The 24,956-nt window shown below is 49.9% G+C and overlaps 1 protein-coding gene across 1 annotated transcript in view; it reads left to right on the top strand.

The window, feature by feature from the left end:
* Positions 1-268: 268 nt before the first annotated feature.
* Positions 269-24,956, top strand: part of LOC119958198 (vitamin D3 receptor-like) — a 107,703-nt gene continuing 83,015 nt past the window's right edge. The window contains 6 exon segments of the mRNA XM_038786574.1: positions 269-289; positions 291-324; positions 327-369; positions 371-398; positions 400-419; positions 22,313-22,443. Of these exon segments, the coding sequence (XP_038642502.1) occupies positions 269-289; positions 291-324; positions 327-369; positions 371-398; positions 400-419; positions 22,313-22,443 (277 nt within the window).

Genomic DNA, 24,956 nt, shown 5'->3' with positions numbered 1-24,956 from the left:
GAAGACAGCTGTGATCGGATTGAATAGCAGATTGGGCTCAAGGGTCCACAGAATTTGCTCCCGCCCCAATTTCTTGTGTTTTTATGAGATATCAGAGGACTACCTTCTGGTCGGGCAAAGTATTGGATGTAGCTTGGTATTGTACGGGATAATCTGCCTTGTACTATATTTAGCTAGAATTCAGATATTTTGATGTAACGTTAAAATCCATTCTTTTATTTCAAAAAGAAGCCTATTTTTTCTTGTTCGCAGGTCAAGAATTGTAGAAATGGAACAGATGACAGTGAGTTTCGTCTGCATATCAGCCTGAAGATGAAGAATTTGATCGAATTGCCCGCGGATCTGTGGGGTTTGTGGGGACAAAGCACCGTTTCCATTTCAATGCCATGACCTGTGAAGGGCTGTAAAGGCGTCTTCAGGTAGAATACTTTGTTACCGAGCAAATGGAAGTCATCTTTTGTCATAAGGGGCCTTCTGAATTCAGTCTGTCAAAATGATTGTTTTAAACAATGTAGGATGACTGTATTTACCAAAATATGGTTTAGGATCAGTGAATTCCAGATTGCAGAGGGGGCTGACTGACTACCACAGAGTCATCGAGGTCTCCAGCACAGAAAAGGCCCTTCGGCCCATTGAATCTGTGCCAGTCGAAAACAGCCACCTAAGTATTCTCATCCCATTTTCCAGCGCTTAGCCTTGTCTGCTCTGGGATTGCAAGTGCACATCTAAATACTTCTTAAATGTTGTGAGGGTCTCTGCCTCCACCGCCCTTTCAGGCAGCGAGTTCCAGACTCCCACCACCCTCTGGTGAAAACATTTTCCTCACAGCACCTTTAAAACCTCCTGCTCCTTATGTTAAATCTCTTCCCCCTGGTCATTGACCCCTCCACCAAGGGGAAAAGTTGCTTCCTGTCTTCTCTATCTGTGCCCCTCATAATTCTTTTTTTTTTTTTTTTAAATAATTTTTATTGAAAGAGTTTTTCCATACAGACATTTACCCCTACTAATTTTAAATTATTACAACACAATCCCTCTAGGCAAATATCCCTCCCTCGCACCGCCCTCTCGCGCGCACCAGTCCTCCCCCCCCCCCCCCCCCCCCCCCCCCCCAAGCAACAACTTAACAAACAAGGCAGCCCACAGTTTCAGACATGAGCAGCGAGCAGACTTGCCCGCGTTACAGTCGTGCATGTCCCCCCACGGCCATTGCTGCCCCCCCCCCCCCCCCCCGGGTTGCTGTTGCCACGACCCGTACGCCTATCTCTGATCTAAAAAGTCAAGGAAAGGTTGCCACCGCCTGGAGAATCCCTGTACCGACCCTCTCAGGGCAAATTTGATCCTTTCTAGCTGAATATAGCTAGCCATATCGTTAATCCAAGTTTCAACGCTTGGAGGCCTCGCGTCCTTCCATTGAATTAATATCCTTCGCCGAGCCACTAGGGACGCAAAGGCCAGTATTCCGGCCTCCCTTGCCTCCTGTACCCCCGGTTCTACCCCGACCCCAAAGATCGCAAGCCCCCATCCTGGTTTGACCCTGGACCCCACCACCTTCGACACCGTCCTTGCCACCCCCTTCCAGAACCCTTCCAGCACCGGACATGCCCAGAACATATGCACATGGTTCGCTGGGCCTCCCAGACATCTGACACACCTGTCCTCCCCCCCAAAGAACCGGCTCATCCTTGTCCCCGTCATGTGAGCTCTATGCAGCACCTTAAATTGAATGAGGCTCAGCCTCGCACACGAGGAGGAAGAATTGACCTTCTCCAGTGCATCCGCCCACGTCCCGTCTTCTATCTGCTCTCCCAGCTCCACTTCCCACTTGGCTTTCAGCTCCTCCCCTGATGCTTCTTCCGCCTCCTGCATTATCTTGTAGATGTCTGATATCTTCCCCCCTCCGACCCAGACCCCCGAGAGCACCCTATCACTCGCCCCCTTACTGGGGAGCAGGGGGAACCCCTCCACCTGCCGCCTAGCAAATGCCTTCACTTGTAAATATCTGAACATGTTTCCCGGGGGGAGCTCAAACTTCTCCTCCAGCCCTCCCAGGCTCGCAAACCTCCCCTCTATAACAGGTCCTTCAGCTGCCGTATGCCCACCCTGTACCAGCTCTGAAATCCCCCGTCGATGTTCCCCGGGATGAATCTATGGTTCCCTCTTATTGGCGCCGCCAACAGACCTCCCATTTCCCCCCTGTGTCGCCTCCACTGCCCCCATATCTTGAGGGTGGCCGCCACCACCGGGCGCGTGGTGTACCTCGTGGGGGGGAGCGGCCATGGTGCCGTTACTAGGGCCCCCAGGCTTGTGTTGCCACAGGACGCCCTCTCCATTCATTTCCAAGCTGCCCCCTCCCCTTCCATCATCCACTTGCGCACCATTGACACATTTGCCGCCCAGTAATACCCCAAGAGATTGGGTAGTGCCAGCCCTCCACTGTCCCTACTCCGCTCCAAAAAGACCCTTCTCACCCTTGGGGTGCCATGCGCCCACACGTAGCTCATGATGCTACTCGTCACCTTTTTGAAGAAGGCCCTAGGGAGGAAGATGGGCAAGCACTGAAATAAAAACAAGAACCTTGGGAGGACCGTCATTTTGATTGACTGCACCCTCCCCGCCAGCGACAACGGTACCATGTCCCACCTCTTAAATTCCTCCTCCATCTGTTCCACCAGCCTGGAAAAGTTCAACTTGTGGAGGGTCCCCCAGTTCCTTGCCACCTGCACCCCTAAGTACCTAAAGCTCTTTCCTGCTCGCTTGAAGGGGAGTCTCCCAATACCCTCTCCCTGATCCCCCGGGTGTATCACAAAAACCTCGCTTTTGCCCAAATTTAGTTTGTACCCCGAAAAGTCCCCAAACTCTGCTAATAGTTCCATTATCTCCGGCATTCCCCCTTCTGGGTCTGCCACGTACAGCAGTAGATCATCCGCATACAGCGATACTCGATGTTCCTCCCCTCCCCTAGTCAGTCCTCTCCACCCCCCTGAACCCCTCAGTGCCATCGCCAACGGTTCAATCGCCAGTGCGAAAAGTAGGGGGGATAGGGGACATCCCTGCCTGGTCCCTCGGTGGAGCCCGAAATACTCCGACCATCCTCCCGTTTGTCACTACACTCGCCGTCGGGGCCGAGTAGAGCAACTTCACCCACTTAATAAACCCTTCCCCAAACCCAAACCGTTCCAACGTCTCCCACAGGTACTCCCACTCCACCCTATCGAATGCCTTCTCCGCGTCCAGCGCTACCACTATCTCAGCCTCTCCCTCCACTGCCGGCATCATAATTACATTCAGCAATCTCCGCACGTTCGTGTTGAGCTGCCGCCCCTTCACGAACCCTGTCTGGTCCTCATGGATTACCCCTGGCACACAATCCTCTATTCTAGCTGCCAGGATCTTTGCCAGCAACTTGGCATCCACGTTCAGAAGCGAGATAGGCCTGTAGGACCCGCACTGCACGGGGTCTTTATCCCGCTTCAATATCAGGGAGATCAGAGCCTGCGACATTGTCGGGGGCAGAACCCCCCCCCTCTCGCGCCTCATTAAGGCTCGTACCAGTACCGGTCCCACCAAGTCCACATTTTTCTTGTAGAATTCCACCGGGAACCCATCTGGCCCCGGCGCCTTCCCCGCTTGCATCTGACCTATTCCCTTGACTAGCTCCTCTAGCCCTATTGGCACCCCAGCCCTTCTACCAGCCCCTCCTGGACCCTTGGGAACCTCAATTTGTTTAGGAAGTCCTCCATTCCCCCTCTCCTCGTCGGCGGCTCAGACCGATACAACTCCTTGTAAAAATCCCTGAAGACCCCATTCACTTCTTGCCCCTTCTGCACTACCTTCCCGCCCCTCTCCTTCACTCCCCCAATCTCCCTAGCCGCATCTCGTTTGCGAAGCTGGTGTGCCAGCATCCTGCTCGCCTTTTCCCCATACTCATAGACCGCGCCCTGTGCCCTTTTCCACTGCGTCTCTGCCTTCCTGGTGGTCAGCAGGTCGAACTTGACCTGCAGGCTGCGCCGTTCTCCCAGCAGCCCCTCCTCTGGTGCCTCCGCATATCTCCTATCCACTTCCAATAGCTCCCCCACCAGCCTCTCCCTCTCCTGCCTCTCCTTTCTTTCTCTGTGCGCCCTTATGGAGATCAGCTCTCCCCTGATCACTGCCTTCAGGGCCTCCCAGACCATCCCCACCTGCACCTCACCCGTGTCATTCAAGTCCAGATAGCTCTCAATGCTCTTCCGGACCCTTTACACACCTCGTCGTCCGCTAACAGCCCCACATCCAGCCGCCACAGCGGCGCTGGTCCCGCGCCTCCCCCATTTCCACATCCACCCAATGTGGTGCATGATCAGAGATCGCAATGGCCGAGTACTCAGCTTCCCGTACCCTCGGGATCAGCCCCCTGCTCAACACGAAGAAATCGATTCTGGAGTACACTCTATGGACGTGGGAGAAAAAGGAATACTCCCTCGCCCTCGGCCTACCAAACCTCCATGGGTCTACTCCTCCCATCTGCTCCATGTACCCCCTCAGCACTTCTGCCGCTGCCGGCCTCCTATTGGTCCTTGAGCTCGATCTGTCTAGCCCGGGGTCCAGCACTGTGTTAAAGCCCCCCACCATGATCAAGCCCCCTGCCTCCAGTCCCGGAATGAGGCCCAATAGGCGCCTCATAAAACCCGCGTCATCCCAGTTCGGGGCATATACGTTGACCATCACCACTTTCTCCCCCTGCAGCTTACCCTTCACCATCACATACCTACCCTCCTTATCCGCCACCACCTCCTCTGCCACGAACGACACCCTCTTTCCCACCAGAATCGCCACCCCCCGGTTCTTTGCGTCCAATCCAGAGTGGAACACCTGTCCCACCCACCCCCTTCTCAGGCGAACCTGGTCCACTACCTTCAAATGGGTCTCCTGTAACATTGCTACATCAGCCTTCAGTCCCTTCAGGTGTGAGAATACCCTTGATCTCTTGACCGGCCCATTCAGCCCCCGCACGTTCCAAGTGATCAGCCGGGTCGCGGGACGACCCGCCCCCTTCCCCTGCCGATTAGCCATGTCCTGTTCCCTGCTCGCCCCGGGTCGACCCTCCCCTTCTGACCCGCTCCCCATGGCGATGTCCCCCTCCCCCCACCTCTCCAGTCCTCCACTTCCCGTTTCTGGTCTTTTCAGCAGCAGCAACCCGTGTCCCTCCCTAACCCCCCCCCCCCCCCCCCCCCCCCCCCCCCCAAGGCTAGGACCCCCTCCTAGCCGCGATGTACCCTCCATCGTACTCCCGTAAGTCAGCTGGTTCACGCTGACCCGGCTGCTCCTGCCACACTCCGACTCCCCCCGGCTCGGGGGGGGGGGCCTCCCCCCCCTTGCCACTCCTCCCTGGCCCCGCTCCAGCGCGGGAAAGGTCGCCATTGCTAGCCACGCCCCGCACTCCTCCCCTCCCCCCCCCTCCTCTGCCCCGCGTGCGGGAAAACAGAGGAAAGCCCGCGCTTTCGCCCTGCCACACCCCACCCCGCCATCTTCAGTTCCACCCCCGTCCCCGTCCATGCCTGTAAAGAACCCCCCCTAGGAGCCCATATCCCCGATCTGCTCTCCCCCCCGTCCCGCCTGCCCAACTTAACATTATAAATAACAGATAGATAACAAATAACAATGTACTTAACAGTCGCCCTCTACCAAACAGCATAAATAACCATAAATAACCATGAATAACCACAATAACAATAACTAAGGGAAGTTGGCAAAGGGGGGAAAAAACATCAGAAGAAAAACCCACAGCAAGAGTTCAAAATCCAAACAAAGAATTCAGCTGAAAGTACCCGAGCGGCTACGGCCGCCAAGTATCCCCTGGGTCTAATTCGAGTCCAGTTTCTCTTCCTGTACAAAGGCCCACGCCTCCTCTGGGGACTCAAAATAGTGGTGTTGGTTCCTGTAGGTGACCCACAAGCGCGCTGGCTGCAGCATTCCGAACCTGATCCGTTTTGCATGTAGCACCGCCTTCGTCCGGTTGTACCGGGCCCACCGCTTTGCCACCTCCGCACTCCAGTCCTGGTAGACCCTCACCGTCGAATTCTCCCACTTGCTGCTCCTTTCCCTCTTGGCCCACTCCAGCACTCTCTCACGGTCGCTGAGTCGCTGGAACCGCACCAGCACCGCCCTCGGGGGCTCATTTGCTCTTGGCCTCCTAGCCATGACCCTGTAGGCCTCTTCCAGCTCCAGGGGCGAAGGGACGGCCCCTGCCCCCATCAGGGAGCTCAGCATTTCTGCTACGTATCCCGGGAGGTCTGACCCCTCCAGGCCTTCTGCCAGGCCCAAGATCCTCAGGTTCTTCCGCCTCATTCGGGTATCCAGCTCCTCAAAACGGCTCTGCCATTTCAGGTGGAGTGCCTCGTGCACCTCTACCTTTCCCACGAGGACCGTGGCCTCCTCCTCCCTCGCAGTCATCTCCTGCTGCAGCTCCCGAATCGACGCCTCTTGGGTCGCCTGGGCTCCCATCAGCCTGGTGGTCGTCGCATTCATTGACTCCAAGAGCTCCATTTTCAGCTCCGTAAAGAAGCGCAGGAGAGCGGCCTGCTGCTCCTCCGCCCATTTCCTCCATTCCTCGGGTGCGCCACCGGCCGCCATTTTGGTCTTCTTCCCCCGCTTTTTTTTGGGAGCTGCTGTTGCTTTCTTTACCACCCCACTCCGGGTACCGACCATAAAGTTGGTCTGGTTCTCTTCAGGGAGCCTTCCCCCACCGGGATTTGTCCTTACAGCGCCGTTGGGGCCCTCCAATCGGCCCGAAAACACCTTTGTAGCAGGAGCAGCCAAACGTGCGACTTAGCTGGTCATAGCCGCAACCGGAAGTCCGCCCCTCATAATTCTATCCATCTCAATCATGTTCCCCCTCAGTCTCCTCCGCTCCTAGGAAAACAATCCCAGTCTATCCAATCTCTGTTCAGACCACTGGAACAATTTAATTCCAACTGGGAAATCTCAATCTCAATGAAATAATGCATTACAGAAATGTAAAAAAGAGGGCAGCACGGTGGCACAGTGGTTAGCATTGCTGGCAACGGCGCTGAGGACCCGGGTTTGAATCCCGGCTCTGGGTCACTGTCCGTGTGGAGTTTGCACATTCTCTCCGTGTCTGCGTGGGTTTTGCCCTCACAGCCCAAAGATGTGCAGGGTAGGTGGATTGGCCACGCTAAATTGCCCCTTAATTGGAAAAAATAATTGGATACTCTAAATTTTTAAAAAAAGAAATGTAAAAATGGAAGAAGGTCTTGTTTCAGAATGTGATTTTGTCACCATATTCCCTGCTCCATTCTAAATCGGGGTTCAGGTTGCTTTTAGATATTTCAGCTGAGCTGGCATTTACTGTTTCAGATCAAGAATTCTAGAACAGCAAGTGGCACTCACATTTTATGTTTCATTTTAGCTGCCTAACTGAACCACAGAGGAACTCTTTTTATGTGTTGAAGATTGAATTGGAATTAACCAGCCAATCAGAAAGCTAGATTGTTTCAAGTTTGCTCCAAAAATCTGATAATCTTTATTATTGTCACAAGTAGGCTTACATTAACACTGCAATGAAGTTACTGTGAAAATCCCCTCGTCGCCACATTCCGGCGCCTGTTCGGGTCACAGAGGGAGAATTCAGAATGTCCAATTCACCCAACAAGCACGCCTTTCGGGACTTGTGGGAGGAAACCGGAGCACCCGGAGGAAACCCACGCAGACACGGGGAGAACGTGCAGACTCCGCACAGACAGTGACCCAGCAGGGAATCAAACCTGGGACCCTGGCGTTGTGATGCAATAGTGCTAACCACTGTGCTACCGTGCCGCCCATGTAATGCCGGGCACTTCCTCTGAACAGTACGTCGGTAAAGACAGTACTCTTAACTGAGTTTAACAAACTCATTTTTACAGAGTTCTTCAGAATATGTGCAGTTGGCAAAGTAATTATTCCAGGCCTCTGGCTAGTTTCTTGATTCTTGCTGAAAACAATTATTGCCTTCAGTGTAAAATGTACTGAAAATATATGGCTATTACTACAAAACTCATACTTGCAGTAACTTGCTCTTTCAAGTTCTGTTACCCGAAACTGAGTCATTAAGAAAGAAATAGTTAATTTATGCATGCCTCGGACAAGTTAAATGGCTTAATCTGGGGAGATTGCCAAAGCAGTAATTCTCTGCAAATTGATAAATAAATCTAGCATTGAATAACTATGAAACAATTATCATTTTCTTCCTGACTGATTGTGTTTCTTAGTAATGAGGTAACAGGGTATTAGTTAGCACAGTGCATAACTTCCAGCATGCCTTGTCGGAATGGTAACATTCAGAATCATAGCTGCAATCCTCAAATAGTACACACCTGACCTTGGAGCTGCCAAGCACAAATTTAGTGTTCCTCATGGAAGAGTAAGTGAATCAATATGAAAATTACTCTGTCTGAGCTGAATTGCTTTAATAGCTGGGAACAGGAGCGCAACAGCAGAGGACTGCAATCCAATCTCACATCTGGGTAAGGTATCTGACATGATGATACCAATTGGAGAAAAAAGATTGCAAAACAGAAAAAAGTCTAAATTGTAGATGTATTCTGTGACTTCCCCTGGCCATCATTAAAGTCAAAAATCAACAATCTGTATTAATATGTCCTTTTATACAAATTAGTTAAAGGACAAGCAAGCATGGTAGCACAGTGGTTAGCACTGTTGCTTCACAGTTCCAGGGTCCCAGTTTCAATTCCCGCCTGTCTGTGCGGAGTCTGCACGTTCTCCCCGTGTCTGCGTGGGTTTCCTCCGGGTGCTCCGGTTTCCTCCCACAAGTCCCGAAAGATGTGCTGTTAGGTGAATTGGACATTCTGAATTCTCCCTCTGTGACCCGAACAGGTTCCGGAATGTGGCGACTAGGGGCTTTTCACAGTAACTTCATTGCAGTGTTAATGTAAGCCTACTTGTGACAATAAAGATTATTATTATTATAAGTTTCACAAAAGAAACATCAAATTTCTCGCATGATAACAATCCTGCAATTCAGATTTCATTCCCTCCAGAGCTATCCAGTGGTGATTTCCTGCATAACTCATAAAGAGGTGCCTGGCTCCAGATCAATTATGCCCAGAGAAGGATTATGAGTGGGATGCAATATGTTGAAGTTGCTTGCCACCCCTGATTTCTAAGGCAGGTACTGAATTTCACCGTTTCATAGAATCATAGAATTTACAGTGCAGAAGGAGGTCATTCGGCCCATCAAGTCTGCACCGGCCCTCTGAAAGAGCACCCCAGCTAGGCCCAAACCTCCACCCTAACCCCATAACCCCACCTAACCTTTTTGCACACTAAGGGATAATTTAGAATGGTCAATCCACCTAATCTGCACATCTTTGGACTGTGGGAGGCTGAAATCGAATCCGGGTTCATGACGCTGTGAGGCAGCAGTGCTAACCACTGTGCCAACGTGCCGCCTTCATTATACAAAAGAACAAAGAAAAGTACAGCACAGGAACAGGCCCTTTGGCCCTCCAAGCCCGCGCCGACCATGCTGCCCGTCTAAACTAAAATCTTCTACACTTCCGGGGTTCGTATCCCTCTATTCCCATCCTATTCATGTATTTGTCAAGATGCCCCTTAAATGTCACTATCGTCCCTGCTTCCACCACCTCCTCCGGCAGCGAGTTCCAGGCACCCACTCCCCTCTGTGTAAAAAAACTTGCCTCGTACATCTCCTCTAAACCTTGCCCCTCGCACCTTAAACCTATGCCCCATAGTAATTGACCCCTCTACCCTGGGAAAAAGCCTCTGACTATCCAATCTGTCTGTGCCCCTCATAATTTAATAAAAAAAAAAATAAATTTAGAGTACTCAATTCATTTTTCCAATTAGGGGCAATTTAGTGTGGCCAATCGACTCAGCCTGCATATCTTTGGGTTGTGGGGGCGAAACCCACACAAACACGGGGAGAATGTGCAAACTCCACACGGACAGTGACCCAGAGCCGGGATCGAACCTGGGACCTTGGCACCGTGAGGCAGCAGGGCTAACCCACTGCGCCACCGTGCTGCCCTGCCCCTCATAATTTTGTAGACCTGTATCAGGTCACCCCTCAACCTCCGTCGTTCCAGTGAGAACAAACCAAGTTTATTCAACAACTCCTCATAGCTAATGCCCTCCATACCAGGCAACATCCTGGTAAATCTCTTCTGCATCCTCTCTAAAGCCTCCACATCCTTCTGGTAGTGTAGCGACCAGAATTGAAGTGTGGCCTAACTAAGGTTCTATACAACATGACTTGCCAATTCCTATACTCAATGCCCCGGCCAATGAAGGCAAGCATGCTGAATGCCTTCTTGACTACTTTCTCCATCTGTTGCCCCTTTCAGTGACCTATGGACGTGTACACCTAGATCTCTCTGACTTTCAATACTCTTGAGGGTTCTACCATTCACCGTATATTCCCTACCTGCATTAGACCTTCCAAAACGCATTAGCTTACATTTGTCCGGATTAAACTCTATCTGCCATCTCTCCACCCAAGTCTCCAAACGATCTAAATCCTGCTGTATCCTCTGACAGTCCTCATCGCGCTCCGCAATTCCACCTACCTTTGTGTCGTCTGCAAATTTACTGATCAGACCAGTTACATTTTCCCCCAAATCATTTTATAAATACTACGAACAGCAAAGGTCCCAGCACTGATCCCTGTGGAACACCACTAGTCACAGCCCTCCAATTAGAAAAGCACCCTTCCATTGCTACTCTGCCTTCTATGTCCTAGCCAGTTCTGTATCCACCTTGCCAGCTCACTCCTGATCCCGTGTGACTTCACCTTTTGTACCAGTCTACCATGAGGGACCTTGTCAAAGGCCTTACTGAAGTCCATATAGACAACATCCACTGCCCTACCTGCATCAATAATCTTTGTGACCTCTTCGAATTACTCTATCAAGTTAGTGAGACACAACCTCCCCTTCACAAAACCATGCTGCCTCTCACTAATACGTCCATTATTACTTGCAATAATGTACCATTTGTTCTATAATTCTGGTATCTAAATCAGAGTTGAACTGTCCCACTGTGTAAAAGTGTGGCCATCCGATGCAATGTATTCTGATTACAAGTGTTGGTGAAATAAGAACAAGAGTGGGCAATTTAGCCCCTCAAGCCTATTCCGCCATTTAGTGTGATCATAGCTGATCTATGACCAAACTCCATTTCCCATCTTTGGGTAATGGAAATCTGTCAACTCAGTTTAACATGAAGAATTGCCATTTGCAGAAGAGTTCCAAACCTCTTGCAGCCCTTTGCGTATAGAAGTGTTTCCTAATTCTACTTCTGAAAGGTCGAGCTCAGGTTTTTAGGCTGCCTTCTAATCCGGGACTTGTCCATTAATATAATAGGATTATATATGATATATGGCACAGAAACAGGCCATTCACCCATCCAGTCCACGATGATTTTATGCTTGAGTGTCCTCCCACTTTTTCTATCTAAATCTCCCACCGTAACCCTCTTCTCTTCTCCTTCCTATCCTTGTCTAGCTTCCTGTTAAATACTATCCATTTTCACCACTCATGTGAAATCCACATTCTCCCCACTCTTTGAGTAAAGACGTTTCTCCTGAATTCCTGATTGGATTTTTTTTTAAAAGAAGAAAGAAAAGTACAGCACAGGAACAGGCCCTTCGGTCCTCCAAGCCCGTGCCAACCATGCTGCCCATCTAAACTAAAATCTTCTATACTTCCGGGGTCCGTATCCCTCTATTCCCATCCTATTCATGTATTTGTCAAGATGCCCCTTAAACGTCACTATCATCCCTGCTTCTACCACGTCCTCCGTCACTACCTTTTGTGTTTAAAAAAACTTACCTCGTACATCTCCTCGAAACCTTGGTGATTATCTGATATTGATGATCTCTGGTGATCCTCTGCCCCACAAGAGGAAACCTTCTCTCTGGATCCTCTCCATCTAAAACCTTTCAAAATTTTAAACACCTCTGTGAAGTCACCCCTCAGTCTTCCTTCTTCCAGAGAGTGGAGACCCGGCCTGGCCACCCTTTCCTGACAGGTAAACCCACAGAGATCTGGGTTCATCGATATCCCTTCTATAATGTAGTGACCAGTCCTGCACACAGTACAGTCTAAGTGTGCTCTAACCAAGGTTCGATACAGTTGAGCATAAGTTTTTTAATTCTTTCACAGCATGTGGGTGTCATTGACCAGGCCGACATTTGTTGCTCTTCCCTAATTTCCCTTGAGAAGGTGTCCGTGAGCTGCCTTCTTGAACTGCTGCAGTCCACATGGTGCAGGTACACCCCCAAACATTGATGGAAATACCCGGCTCGTCTCACGTTATGGGATTCGGTCCCCGTTCAGGTAGATCGCGCCCACTATGTGAATGGGGAACCCTGTGGCAAATGGATTTCAACACAGCAATTTGGACCAAAAAATGATCAATCGGTATTTTTGAAATGCTGAAAAAGTTAAGAACAGTGGAGGTCCAAGGAGATTTCAGAATTTGTGTACAAACATCACTAAAATGTAATGGTCGGGTGGAAAAAAATTGTCAAAGATGTCAGCTGTGGCTCAGTTGGTCGAACTCTCACTTCTGAGTTACACGGTTGTGGGTTCAAGGCCCACTTTATCGAACACAAGTCAAGGTTGACACTCCAGTGCAGTACTGAGGGAGTGATGCACTTTCAGAGATGCTATATTATGGACAAGATATTAAACCAAGGCCCCATCTGGCCACTCAGGGTGGATGTAAAAGATGACATGAACTATTTTGAAGAAAAGCAGGGGAGATATCCTGGCCAATATGTATCCCTTAATCAACATGACAAAAGAACAGGATATCTGCTCATTATCGCACTGCTGATTGTGCGAGCTTGCTTGACACAAATTGGCTGCTGCATTTCCTATATTACAACAGTGGCTACACTTAAAAAGGTACTTAATTGGTTGGAACACACTGAGACATCCGGAGGTTGTGAAAAGCACAACATGAATGCAAATCTTTCTTTTGAGCTACTATGGAATTGTTACCTGTTGTAACTGGAGGACTAGTACATAAAGGGGAGGTGGTTTGCTGCAGCTATACAAAGCCTTTGTTAGACCGCATCTGGAGTACTGTGTACAGTTCTAGGTAGCGTACCTTAAAAAGTTTATGTTGACCTTGGGAGGCGTGCAGCACAGCACAGATTCACCAGAATCTTACCAAGGCTGCAAGTGTTCAAATATGAAGAGAGATTACATAAGCTAGGCCTGTATACCTTGGAATATAGGACATGGAGGGCTGATTGGATTAAGGTTTCAAAAAAGGAATTGCAAGGGTAGATTGAGAAAACCTTTTTCTGCTGGTGGGGTAGTCTAGGACAAGACGACATAACCTTAAAATCAGAGCCAGACATTCAGGAGAGAAGTTAAAAAACATTCCTTCACACACCGAGTGGAACTCACTCTCTCAAAAAGCAATCCGTATGAGCCCAGTTAATCATTTTTAAAGCTGAGATTGAGCGGTTTGTGCTTGCCAAGGGTAGTAGTGATGGGGAGCCAAAGTGGATGGATGAAGTTTGGGGACTGACCGGACAGGATATGATTGAATGGTGGGAGAGTCTCAAGGGGCTGAATGGCCTACCCGTGTTCCTATATGCGTACTATCAAGCCTGGTGCTAGTGGAGCCTGTTACAGAGTATACTGTAACAGTGCTTGGCTTACATTCAAGGATGTTCTATGAAAGACCTGCACTTGTGTTCAGCAAATTATTTATGGCACGGCCTCAATTCTGGCTTCTTTTCTGGGTGGCATTCAATTTCCTAGAAGACTGGGGAGGTGTTACAGCAATTACTCATTCAATAATTATCAAATTGCATAATGTTTACTAGTTAGTAACTACAGCACATTAAATACTGGCGAAGGTCCAGGCTACTCCCACTGGCTTAGGTATCGTGCATTCCAGCGCATTCAACTGATCTTTTCATGTGGCATTTCCCTGTGACCTCAAAGGATATTGGATGCTTGTAACTGTAGTGCAGCCGAGACTAGACTCGAGGATCACAGAACCATACATTGCTGCCTTTTCTAACATGAAAATTTCAGACTTTGAAACTTAACAGGTGAAATTTTCCTGTTTCAAGGCGGACGGCAGTGGAGAATCTACTCACCGGAATTTCCTCACGCCTTCCAATCTTGTGTCTCGCCTGCGGGAAATTACATCGACCTCAACCCCGTTTGAAAATGTGTGGCGTGCACAAGTCAGACCTCAGTTCGCTTGAAACTTCAAGACGAGTGCAGCATACCTAGCATACTTGTCATAGTGCTGCACCATTCTTGTTGGGACAGGACGGCTGACGCACTCCAGCTCCAGGTCAACATTGTCTACAAGAACAGCACTGTGCTGCAGGACTCGTGCAGTCTCCAATGCAGACATTGACCAGTACTGGTCCTGGAGTTGGGGACTGCAGGGATCTCCTACTCCCAGTGGGTCACACTGTTGTCTGTAAGGACAGCACTGTACTTTGGCACTCATGTAGCCTTCATTTAGACCGACTCAAAGTTCGAGCGGGGTGGGGTGTAAGGTGAGGGTGGCTGATGAAGACAAGGGGGGCAATGGGGAAGGAAAGCTATGAAAGGGAAGGGGGCACGATGGAAGGCAGAAGGGCAAGGAGGTGGAAAAGGAAGACAAATAATGGAAAGCAGAGAGGAGCTGAACAAGGACTCATTAAACACTCCCAAAGCGGATCAAAAGGATTATAACATTGTCTACTGGAACGGGATGTGCGCAGACCCTGGAATGGGGGTCATTAGGGTGGCACATTCTGGGTCCTCCGGTTTCCTCCCACAAGTCCCGAAAGACGTGCTGTTAGGTGAATTGGACATTCTGAATTCTCCCTCTGTGACCTGAACAGGCGCCGGAATGTGGCGACCAGGGGCTTGTCACAGTAACTTCATTGCAGTGTTAATGTAAGCCTACTTGTGACAATAATAAAGATTATTATTATTATTGCATGAATGATCATCTCAGAATGGGACACTATCGCTGAGTGGGAGGATGGCTAAACCTCGAGATAAGAGAATTGCAAACAGCAAATTCATAGTGCCTTCAATTAACCAGAACATACACATACCCATCAAATCATTTCACAAAAGTGCAATTTATTTACAGTGATAGTACATCCATGAGCCAAAAGTGATATCAACATTTTGTAACTTCCCTAACCCTGCCACTACACCGACAGCCGCCTGCTAACTGCTACCTCCTGATGCCTATAATGACCTTAGCAGATGTCCTCTGGTGGGCCGAGGCCGAGAGGGCCCAGGCCTGTTCAGGGGCGCCCTTGGCAGCCTGCGCTGCTGTGGTGGGTACGGGCGCAGGTGGGGGAACTACGAGTAGCTGCACACTCTCGGAGTGTCCTCAGAGGAGGCCCCCAGGCTGTCGGATGACAATTATCCTCCCTGTGGGTGCCAGAAGACTACGCCTGGCTTCTACAGGAGATGGGCCACCTGGAGGGAGGTCAAGATGTCTCATCCCCATGTGGCCTACATCCTGATGGTGCTCACCAGGGTGGGTGGCCATGGAGTGCATGGCTGAGCAGAGATCTGCTGAACCAAGGTCTCCATGGTGGATGCCAACCTTCCCATGGTGACCTCGAGGCGCTTGCATGTCAGAGTCACAATATCAGACAGAATGGGAAGGGACACCTCCATTGTTCGCTCTACGTGAAACAAGCGGCTGTCGAATCTCTGCCTGATGTTCCGTCGCCTGTCGTTGCATCTTCACCATTGAGTTGGCAGTCACTTCCAGAGGCTCGTCATCTGACTGGTACTGAGCAGGTGGAGAACCAGAGACCTGGGCTGTCCCTGCCTTTGACTGCTGCAGGGTACATGTCGGTACGGTGTTCTCCAGAAAGTGGCCCTGAGTCTAATCTAGATCTACACCCCACCAAGTTGTGTGTCTCTGCACTGGTGAAGGTTCAGCGCTGTGGTGGTTTTTCGTCACACACACACCCCCCCCCCCCGCGAGGCTGTGTGGATGACCTTGATCTGTTCGTGCCTAGTAAAGAGAGAAAAGAGTTTTAGTTGATGAGCATAGGCTGTAGCAGACAATGTTTGACTTGCTGTGGTCATCAGGATTTGGAGCTGGGAGTGACCAATCTCTGCTTACCCACAAGAGTGATCCTTGTCCTCCCCAAAAGGCTTGATTGCAGCCTACTCGAATGTGGTGAGTGTGATGAACTCTGCTGTTCCTCCCTGGGTCTGGTTTCTTCTTTTTATTATGTGCCAGCATGGTCTGTATGAAGACGAAAGAAAGGCATGTGATCAGAGAGGATGGAGCAGAGGTTGGGTGAAATGCATGTGCCTGTGTGTGGTGTGCCCTACCCAGAAGGAGGCGGTGGCCTACTGGAATTATCACTGGACTAGATACCCAAGGGCTCTGGCGGCCCGGGTTCAGATCCCGCCACGGCGGGAAAATGGAGAATCCCGCCCAACATTATGGTTTTCCCTGTTTGGCTCATCCCTCTCACCTGTCCCTCCCTTTTTCTCTTGCCCTCACCCTCATGGAAGCATGTGTGTCCATGCTGCCTCTCACCATCGCATCCCCCCCCAATCCATCCCTGCCCTCTTGCACTGCCCTGTCCCCTTCATGCTATAAAACTTCCATTTAGCAGCAGCAACTATGATGTTTTTCATATTATGAGTACTTGTTATTAGCTTCTCCCTGTTGTCGATCCACACATTTTTTCTTATCTGGAAAGGTGGGTCAGAGATCTGTTCTGCCTCTCACTCTATGCAGACGATCTGCTCCTCTACATCTCGGACCCACAAAGCAGCATGGACGGAATCATCGCGCTCCTGAAAGAGTTTGGAGCCTTCTCGGGCTACAAACTCAACATGAGCAAAAGCGAGATCTTCCCAGCACACCAGCAAGGGGGGGGGGCAGCACTAAAGGGGCTGCCGTTCAAACAAGCCCGACATGAATTCCGCTACCTGGGGATCCAAATAGCCCATGACTGGAAAGGGATCCACAAATGGAACCTCACCAGCCTGGCGGAGGAAGTAAAAAAGGACCTGCAAAGATGGAACACACTCCCACTCTCCCTCGCAGGAAGAGTCCAGACGATCAAAATGAACGTATTGCCCAGGTTCCTCTTCCTGTTTAGATCCATTCCGATCTACATCCCCAAGGCCTTCTTCATAGCGCTGGACAAACTTATCATGGCGTTCGTATGGGGGGGTAAAAATGCTAGGATCCCAAAGAAGATCCTACAGAAAACAAAATCCAGGGGGGGGGGGCTAGCCCTCCCGAATCTACAATTCTACCACTGGGCGGCAACAGCCGAGCGAGTAACGGGATGGATCCAGGAGCCAGAAGCCGAGTGGGTGCGTGCGGAGGAGGCCTCCTGCATGGGGACCTCCCTCCGGGCCCTCGCCACGGCAGCACTCCCATCCCCACCCAAAAAACACTCCAGCAGCCCAGTGGTGACAGCCACCCTCCAATCCTGGAACCAACTGCGGCAGCAATTTGGCCTGAACAAAATGTCGGACAAGGCTCCCATCTGCAACAACCATAGGTTCAAACCAGCACTGACTGACGCCACCTTCAAAAGGTGGAGACAGGACGGGGGGACACTGACAGTCAGGGACCTATACACGGACGACAGGATCGCAACACTGGACGAACTGACAGAGAAATTTCAGCTAGCTGGGGGGAACGAGCTACGGTACCTGCAGCTCAAAAACTTCCTACGAAAGGAGACAAGGACGTACCCACAACCGCCACGACAGACACTACTGGAAGACCTACTGGACGCAAGTATCCTAGATAAAGGGAACTGTAGTGACATGTATGGCCGACTGGTAGATAGGGACGACACCGTACTGGACGCAACAAGAAGGAAATGGGAGGACGACCTGGGGATGGAGATAGGGTGGGGACTCTGGAGCGAAGCACTGCATAGGGTCAACTCCACCTCCACGTGCGCAAGGCTCAGCCTGACGCAACTAAAAGTGGTACATAGAGCCCACTTAACGAGAAACCGTATGAGTAGGTTCTTCCCGGAGGTGGAGGACAGATGTGAGCGGTGCCAAAGAGGCCCGGCCAACCACGCCCACATGTTCTGGTCTTGCCCCAGACTTGTGGAGTACTGGACAGCCTTCTTCGAGGCTATGTCCAAAGTGGTGGGGGTGAGGGTGGAGCCATGCCCGATAGTGGCGGTCTTCGGGGTTTCAGACCAGCCAGATCTATTCCTGGGGAGGAGGGCGGACGCCCTTGCCTTTGCCTCCCTGATCGCCCGCCGTAGAATCCTGTTTGGCTGGCGGTCAGCAGCACCGCCCAGAGCTGCAGACTGGCTGTCCGACCTCTCGGGATCTCTCCAAATGGAAAAAATCAAATTCGCCATCCGAGGGTCGGACGACGGCTTCCACAGAACGTGGGAGCCATTCATGCAATTGTTCCGGGACCTGTTTGTGGCCAACGTACAAGAGGAAGAATAGTCGGGGGAAGGTAGCCGGCGGGGAGGGGGGGGGGGGGCTACGGGCTCATTACGGGGGTTTGATGGCTAGCTAAGGCCCAAAACCAAGCTAAATAAATGCCAATAAACATGTTGGGGAATGTAAAATATGTATGCCGGCAAAGAGGGGGAGGCTACAGTTATGACTACGAAGATGCTCACCTGTAAATATATATGTTGATTTTTGCGTGTTTTTTTTTCACTCTCTAACAATTTGTAATTTGTTCAATATAAACATGAAAACTGAATAAAAAACATTTATAAAAAAAAAGAGATCTGTTCTGCCACTGACACCATTAGCTGCCGACAGCCGTGATGTGAAATCAGGCGATGACTTGGTGAATATTTTTCATTAATAGACTAACATCTAGCTTCTCAATATTTCTCTCAACTGCCTCAGATCAGTAGTTTGCTGTGTGGATACCAGTGGGTTTGAGTCCACTGCCTGTCACCACTCCATGCAACACTTTGACAAAAGTTGTTAAACTGAGACATGTTTTTAAAAAATCATTTTAACGGGTTGTGGGTGTCACTGGCTATTCCAGCATTTGTTGCCCATCCCTAATTGCCCCTTGAGAAGGTGGGGGTGAGCAACTTCTTGAACTGCTGCAGTCCCTGAGGTGTAGGTACACCCACTGTGCTGTCAGGGAGGGAGTTCCAGGATTTCCACCCAGCCACAGTGAAGGAACGGCCGATATATTTCCAAGTCAGGATGGTGAGTGACTTGGAGGGGAACCTCCAGGTGGTGGGGTTCCCAGGTATCTGCTGCTTTTGCCCTTCTAGATGGTGGTGGTCGTGGGTGTGGAAGGTGCTGCCTAAGGAGCCTTGGTGAGTTACTGCAGGGCATCTTGTAGATGGTACACACGGCTGCCACTGTGTGTCGGTGATGGAGGGAGTGACTGTTTGAGGAAGGGGGAGCAATCAAGTGGGGCTGCTTTGTCCTGGATGGTGTTGAGCTTCTTGAGTGTTGTTGGAGTTGCACTCATCCAGGCAAGTGGAGAGTATTCCATCACACTCCTGACTTGTGCCTTGTAGATGGTGGACAGACCTTGGGGAGTCAGGAGGTGAGTTACTCTCCGCAGGATTCTGACCTGCTGTTGTAGCCACAGTATTTATATAGCTAGTTCAGTTTACTTCAGTTTCTGGTCAATCAGGATTTTGATTGGAGGGGATTCAGTGATGGTGATGCCATTCAAATGTCAAGGAGTGATGGTCTGATTCTCTCTTACTGACGATGGTCTTGCTTGGCACTTGTGTGGTGCGAATGTCTGCCAATCAGCGTCTGAGTTGAAAGCATCTCCAACACTGCAGTACGCCAACAGTACTGCACTAAAGTGTCAGCCTGGATTATTTGTTGAAACCTCTCGAGTGGGACTTGAATCCATAACTTTTTGAATTCATGGCATGAATGCTCCCAGTGAACTTCTGGAAAATGCTCTATGCTGGAGACACAGAAAAGCTGGGAAGATCAATCCAGCAACTTGTGTTTTGAGGCAGTCATACCTTGTGGTTAACGTGACATTGATAAACTGCTTGAGCTTTGCATTTTCCATTCAACGTCATCGGTTACTATGGTGGCGTTGTGGTATTGTCACTGGATTAGTAATCCAGACACCCAGGGTAATGCTCTGTGAAATGAAAATCGCTTATTGTCACAAGTAGGCTTCAAATGAAGTTACTGTGAAAAGCCCCTAGTCACCACATTTCGGCACCTGTTCGGGGAGGCTGGTACGGGAATTGAACCCACGCTGCTGGCCTGCCTTTGGTCTGCTTTCAAAGCCAGCGATTTAGCCCAGTGTGCTAAACCAGCCCCGTAAAAGTTGCCTTGTGGCAGCGGTGGGAAACATAGAACATAGAACATAGAACAGTACAGCACAGAACAGGCCCTTCGGCCCTCAATGTTGTGCCGAGCCATGATCACCCTACTCAAACCCACATATCCACCCTATACCCGTAACCCAACAACCCCCCCTTAACATTACTTTTATTAGGACACTACGGGCAATTTAGCATGACCAATCCACCTAACCCGCACATCTTTGGACTGTGGGAGGAAACCGGAGCACCCGGAGGAAACCCACGCACACAGGGGGAGGACGTGCAGACTCCACACAGACAGTGACCCAGCCGGGAATCGAACCTGGGACCCTGGAGCTGTGAAGCATTTATGCTAACCACCATGCTACCCTGCTGCCCCCAGGTTTGCATCCCAACTCAGCAAATGGTGAAATCTGAATTCAATAAAAACTGGAATTAAAAGTCTAATGGTGACCATGAAACCATTATCGATTGTAGTAAAAACCCATCTGGTTCACTAATGTCCTTCAGGGAAGGAAATCTGCCGTCCTTACCCGGTCTGGCCTACACGTGACTCTAGACCCACAGCAATGTGGTCGAATTTTAACTGCCCTCTGAAATGGCTGAGTGAGACATTCAGTTGAAAGGCTATTAAGGATGGGTAACAAATGCTGGCCCAGCCGGCGACGGCCACATCCCAAAAAAGAATGTTAACCTAGAACTAAAACAGGTTAAAGTAGTCATGTGGGGGTTACATTAGTGTATCGATGTACCACTTTAGTTTGTTGACAAAGGCAGCATGTTGTACCTGTCTGTCAGATGTATGTTTTACTTTGTTGCAGCCTGCACTCTCAGCAATAACAGCATCTCAAACTAATTCATGGCAAAGAATTTGAGACATTGGAGGCATAATAAGACATTAAATAAATGTAATTCCTTCCAATTTGTCTTTGAGTAACTGGCGGAACAGCATCTAAATTGAGTTGGCTCCTGTCACTCGCTCGCTCACTCATTCACCCACTCGCTCGCTCACCCACTCGCTCGCTCACCCACTCATTCACTCACCCACTCGCTCACTCACCCACTTATTCACCCACTCACTCACTCACTCACCCACTCATTCACCCACACACTCACCCACTCATTCACTCACCCACTCATTCACCCACTCACTCACTCCCCCACTCACTCACTTACTCTCACTCCCACTCACTCACTCACCCATCCACCCACTCAGTCACGCCCCCACAAACTCACACTCACCCATTCACTCACTCACACACTCGCTCACTCACCCACTCACTCACTCACCCATTCATTCACCCACTCACTCCTCACTCACCCACCCACTCAATCACTCACTCATCCACACTCACTCACTCACCCATTCATTTACCCACTCACTCATTCCTCACTCACTCACCCACCCACTCAATCACTCACTCATCCACTCACTCATTTACACTCACCCACTTGCCCGCTCACTCATTATCCCACTTGCCCACTCACTCACTCACACTCACTCACTCACTCATTCACACTCACTCACTCACTCACTCATTCACACTCACTCACTCATTCACACTCACTCACTCATTCACACTCACTCACTCATTCACACTCACTCACTCATTCACACTCACTCACTCATTCACACTCACTCACTCATTCATACTCACTCACTCCTCCACAAACTCACTCACTCACCCGCTCGCTCGCTCACTCACTCACAGTCCAGCCGAGGTCTCTGGTACCTCTTCTCCTTTCCCAACATTTTGTACTTCCTGCCTCCCCTTGATGCCTCAGCTGAGATCTGGAACTCAGTGAGGAGTTGCTGTTGTTTTCTTCCATCTGAACGTTTCGTGGTTTAATTGTTGATGCTTCCTGATTGTCTAGAATCTTGTTCTTCATTTGTAAAATTGAGTCACAATCCTCAAATAAGGATATTAGTGTTGTTCTGTACCTGTCCTTTATAATTGTATATTTATCGCCAAGGTCACTGAGTTTTTTATTTATTTTCATCCTCACTAGGAGAAGCATGAAGAAAAAGGCCACTTTTACCTGTCCTTTTAATGGCAACTGTTCAATTACAAAGGATAACAGAAGACATTGTCAAGCATGCAGACTCAAGCGATGCCAGGATATTGGCATGATGAAAGAATGTAAGTAATTGTACTTAAACAGAGGGGACGCTTTGAATGAAACTGAATATATGGATGAAGATTACTCAGTTTAGCTTGTTCTTGAGGGACAGAATTTCCAATAATCAACTGCACTTAATGGGCTGAATTTAATATCGAGGCAGTGGCCCTGTCTACATGCTGGAAAGCTGGTGATGAACCTGCCGTGGCCATTTCCAGAAGCCTCACCAAAATTCAAGGCAATCGGGCAATCTGCTGCCGGGTTTCCTGAAGTTTTAAAGGTGATGATCCTGCTTTCTGGAGCTGTCTGCCAGTCAGAGGAATGACAACTCTTCAGTCCCAACAGTGCCACCGGGATTGGTGGCCATTGCTGGGACTGCAGCAGTCCCCAGACCAACATCACTGGAGGCCCCAGAGGAATGGTGAGTGGGGTGGACTTACTGGGGCTAGTCAGACAGCCCTAGCGAGGGGATTGGAGGTAGATCACTGTGAAGAGCAGGAGATCTTCCCGCAAGGCAGTCCTTGCTGCCAGCAGGGCCAATGTGTGGCACAGGGTGCCCATGGGGAGTGCTCTACCCACCAGACCACTGGTAGAATGCCAACGGTGGCAATATGAGGCCCTTAACTGGGGATCGGGACAGGAAGGCCAACCTCAACCTTCCCTGCTGCGACTTAATCAGAGGATGAGGCGTCAGGAATGTGACCGGCTCCTGCTCGATTATATGTACCTCGGCCGGGGGGGGGGGTGTCAGTACCCAAACTGGCCAACTTTATACAGAAGTTTAACTATGCATGGTTTAGGGTTCCCTGCCCCCTTTAACAGGGGAGCTCGTATTCAGTGAGGCTCGCGGTGACTTTAATCATTGCCACTTCATAAGTCCCGTGCGGGTTATGGCGGGGTATTCCCACCCAATATTTTAGTTCCAATTGCTGTAGTAATGGAATCCAGAATACCCTCTGTAACTGCCACTATGAATCAAGGAAATGCTCTGATTACCTAGTTGATGAAGAAACCCAGCACTGTAATGGATAGAAACCTAGCTCTGTAGAAGAGGCATGTGGACTCTTTAGTGGCCACAGAGGAGTCCAAAATGAGAGGCATGAAGAAACTTATTTTATTACAAAGCAAACTATATACACAGTACGCTGCAAGTCCCAGCCGGGACTACTCATGCTAGGCTCCCATCTATAAGAGTCCATTACTCTGCTGATGGGACCCCGCTCCCTCAGCGGTGAAGCTCGTATTCTACGAAGCTCACGGGGAGACTAATTGATCCGTCGCCGTAGGTCACGTGAAGATTATAACAGACGTGAAACTTTAACTCTGGGCGTGATTCTCCCAAAAGGGAAAAAGTCCCCCAGCGAGCGCGTTTAGCCCCGTGTTTCTCGGTGCTTAAATAGGGAACACACGGCCTAGGCCGCACACAGCCCCGTTTCGTACTGCTCCGCCTGCCAGAACTCCCCAGTGTCGCGAGTGTTGAGATGCCATTTTTAAACATCCAAGGCCCCAAAATTATTCCTGAGCTGACAATGACCCCATTTACAGTAATCTGCTTACTGAACCTTATGCCATTTTGCACTGTGCAGTCAAATTCTCTTCAAAATGATAGATATTGCTAGACAAAGAGCACTTTTACTGCTGTGCACATCAGTAACACCTTTGTACCTCCTATTGGCAACTCCAGTTTCCTTGTGTTCCCCAAGTGATTTATTTTTCTGGTATCATTTCCCCTTCACGGATGCTGTTTGTCATCAAGGGTCATCAATACCTAACTCTGAGCCTAACTGCTGGTCCCAACCCTGTTTTGGCTTCTGACCACTATTGGGTCAATGACCTTCATTCTGCTCTTAGCCACTCATAGGCCTCACCTCCATCCCTTCCTCCGCCCATCACCCTTGTGTGAATGACCCTTCCCTCCTCGTCCTTCCTCTCCCTTCCTCTTCAATCGGTGTGAGGCAATGCTGCATGAAGGAGCAGCAAAATGATTTCCAAATGCGAGTCTTGATAGCTGAGGAGAAGAGCTACAAACGAGGAGGTGACTGAGTTGAGTCTGTTGTGAAAACGGCACCCGTGACGGCAGAACCCATTTGGGAGAGGGCCTGAACCTGAGTCAGCTGAATATCTCTCTTACACACACTGTTCTCGGCTGTCCTGCAGCTGGTTTGAATAAGTTGCTGCTCCGTGAAGGAATAGAGGCTTTTTTAAGCTTTGCCAAGGATTCACATTGCAGTAATGTCACCTGACTTGGCAGAGAGGGAGAGGTGGGTAGTAGTGGGCCGGGGTTGGCGATCACCAATGGTGCCTGTTTATTCTGGCACCTCTGCGTTGTTCCTCCTGATCCTTCTCAACCTCTTCCTGAAAGCAGAGGAACAGGAGATGGCCTAAGGTAGAACCTATGATACCCATGACCGATCGGGACGATTTTTTTAAACTTTAAAAATGTAGAGTTTTTTTTTAAAGCAAAAATGAAGCGACTTTTATATGAAAATGTCATAGAAGTTCTGACACTTCTTTCTTTTTGATTACTGTTGTA

The sequence above is a fragment of the Scyliorhinus canicula genome, chromosome 28 (genome assembly GCF_902713615.1).
Source record: "Scyliorhinus canicula chromosome 28, sScyCan1.1, whole genome shotgun sequence".
Taxonomy (NCBI): Eukaryota; Metazoa; Chordata; class Chondrichthyes; order Carcharhiniformes; family Scyliorhinidae; genus Scyliorhinus; species Scyliorhinus canicula.
The sequence above is the reverse complement of the archived record's forward strand: the minus strand, read 5'-3'. Positions and strand labels throughout refer to the sequence as shown.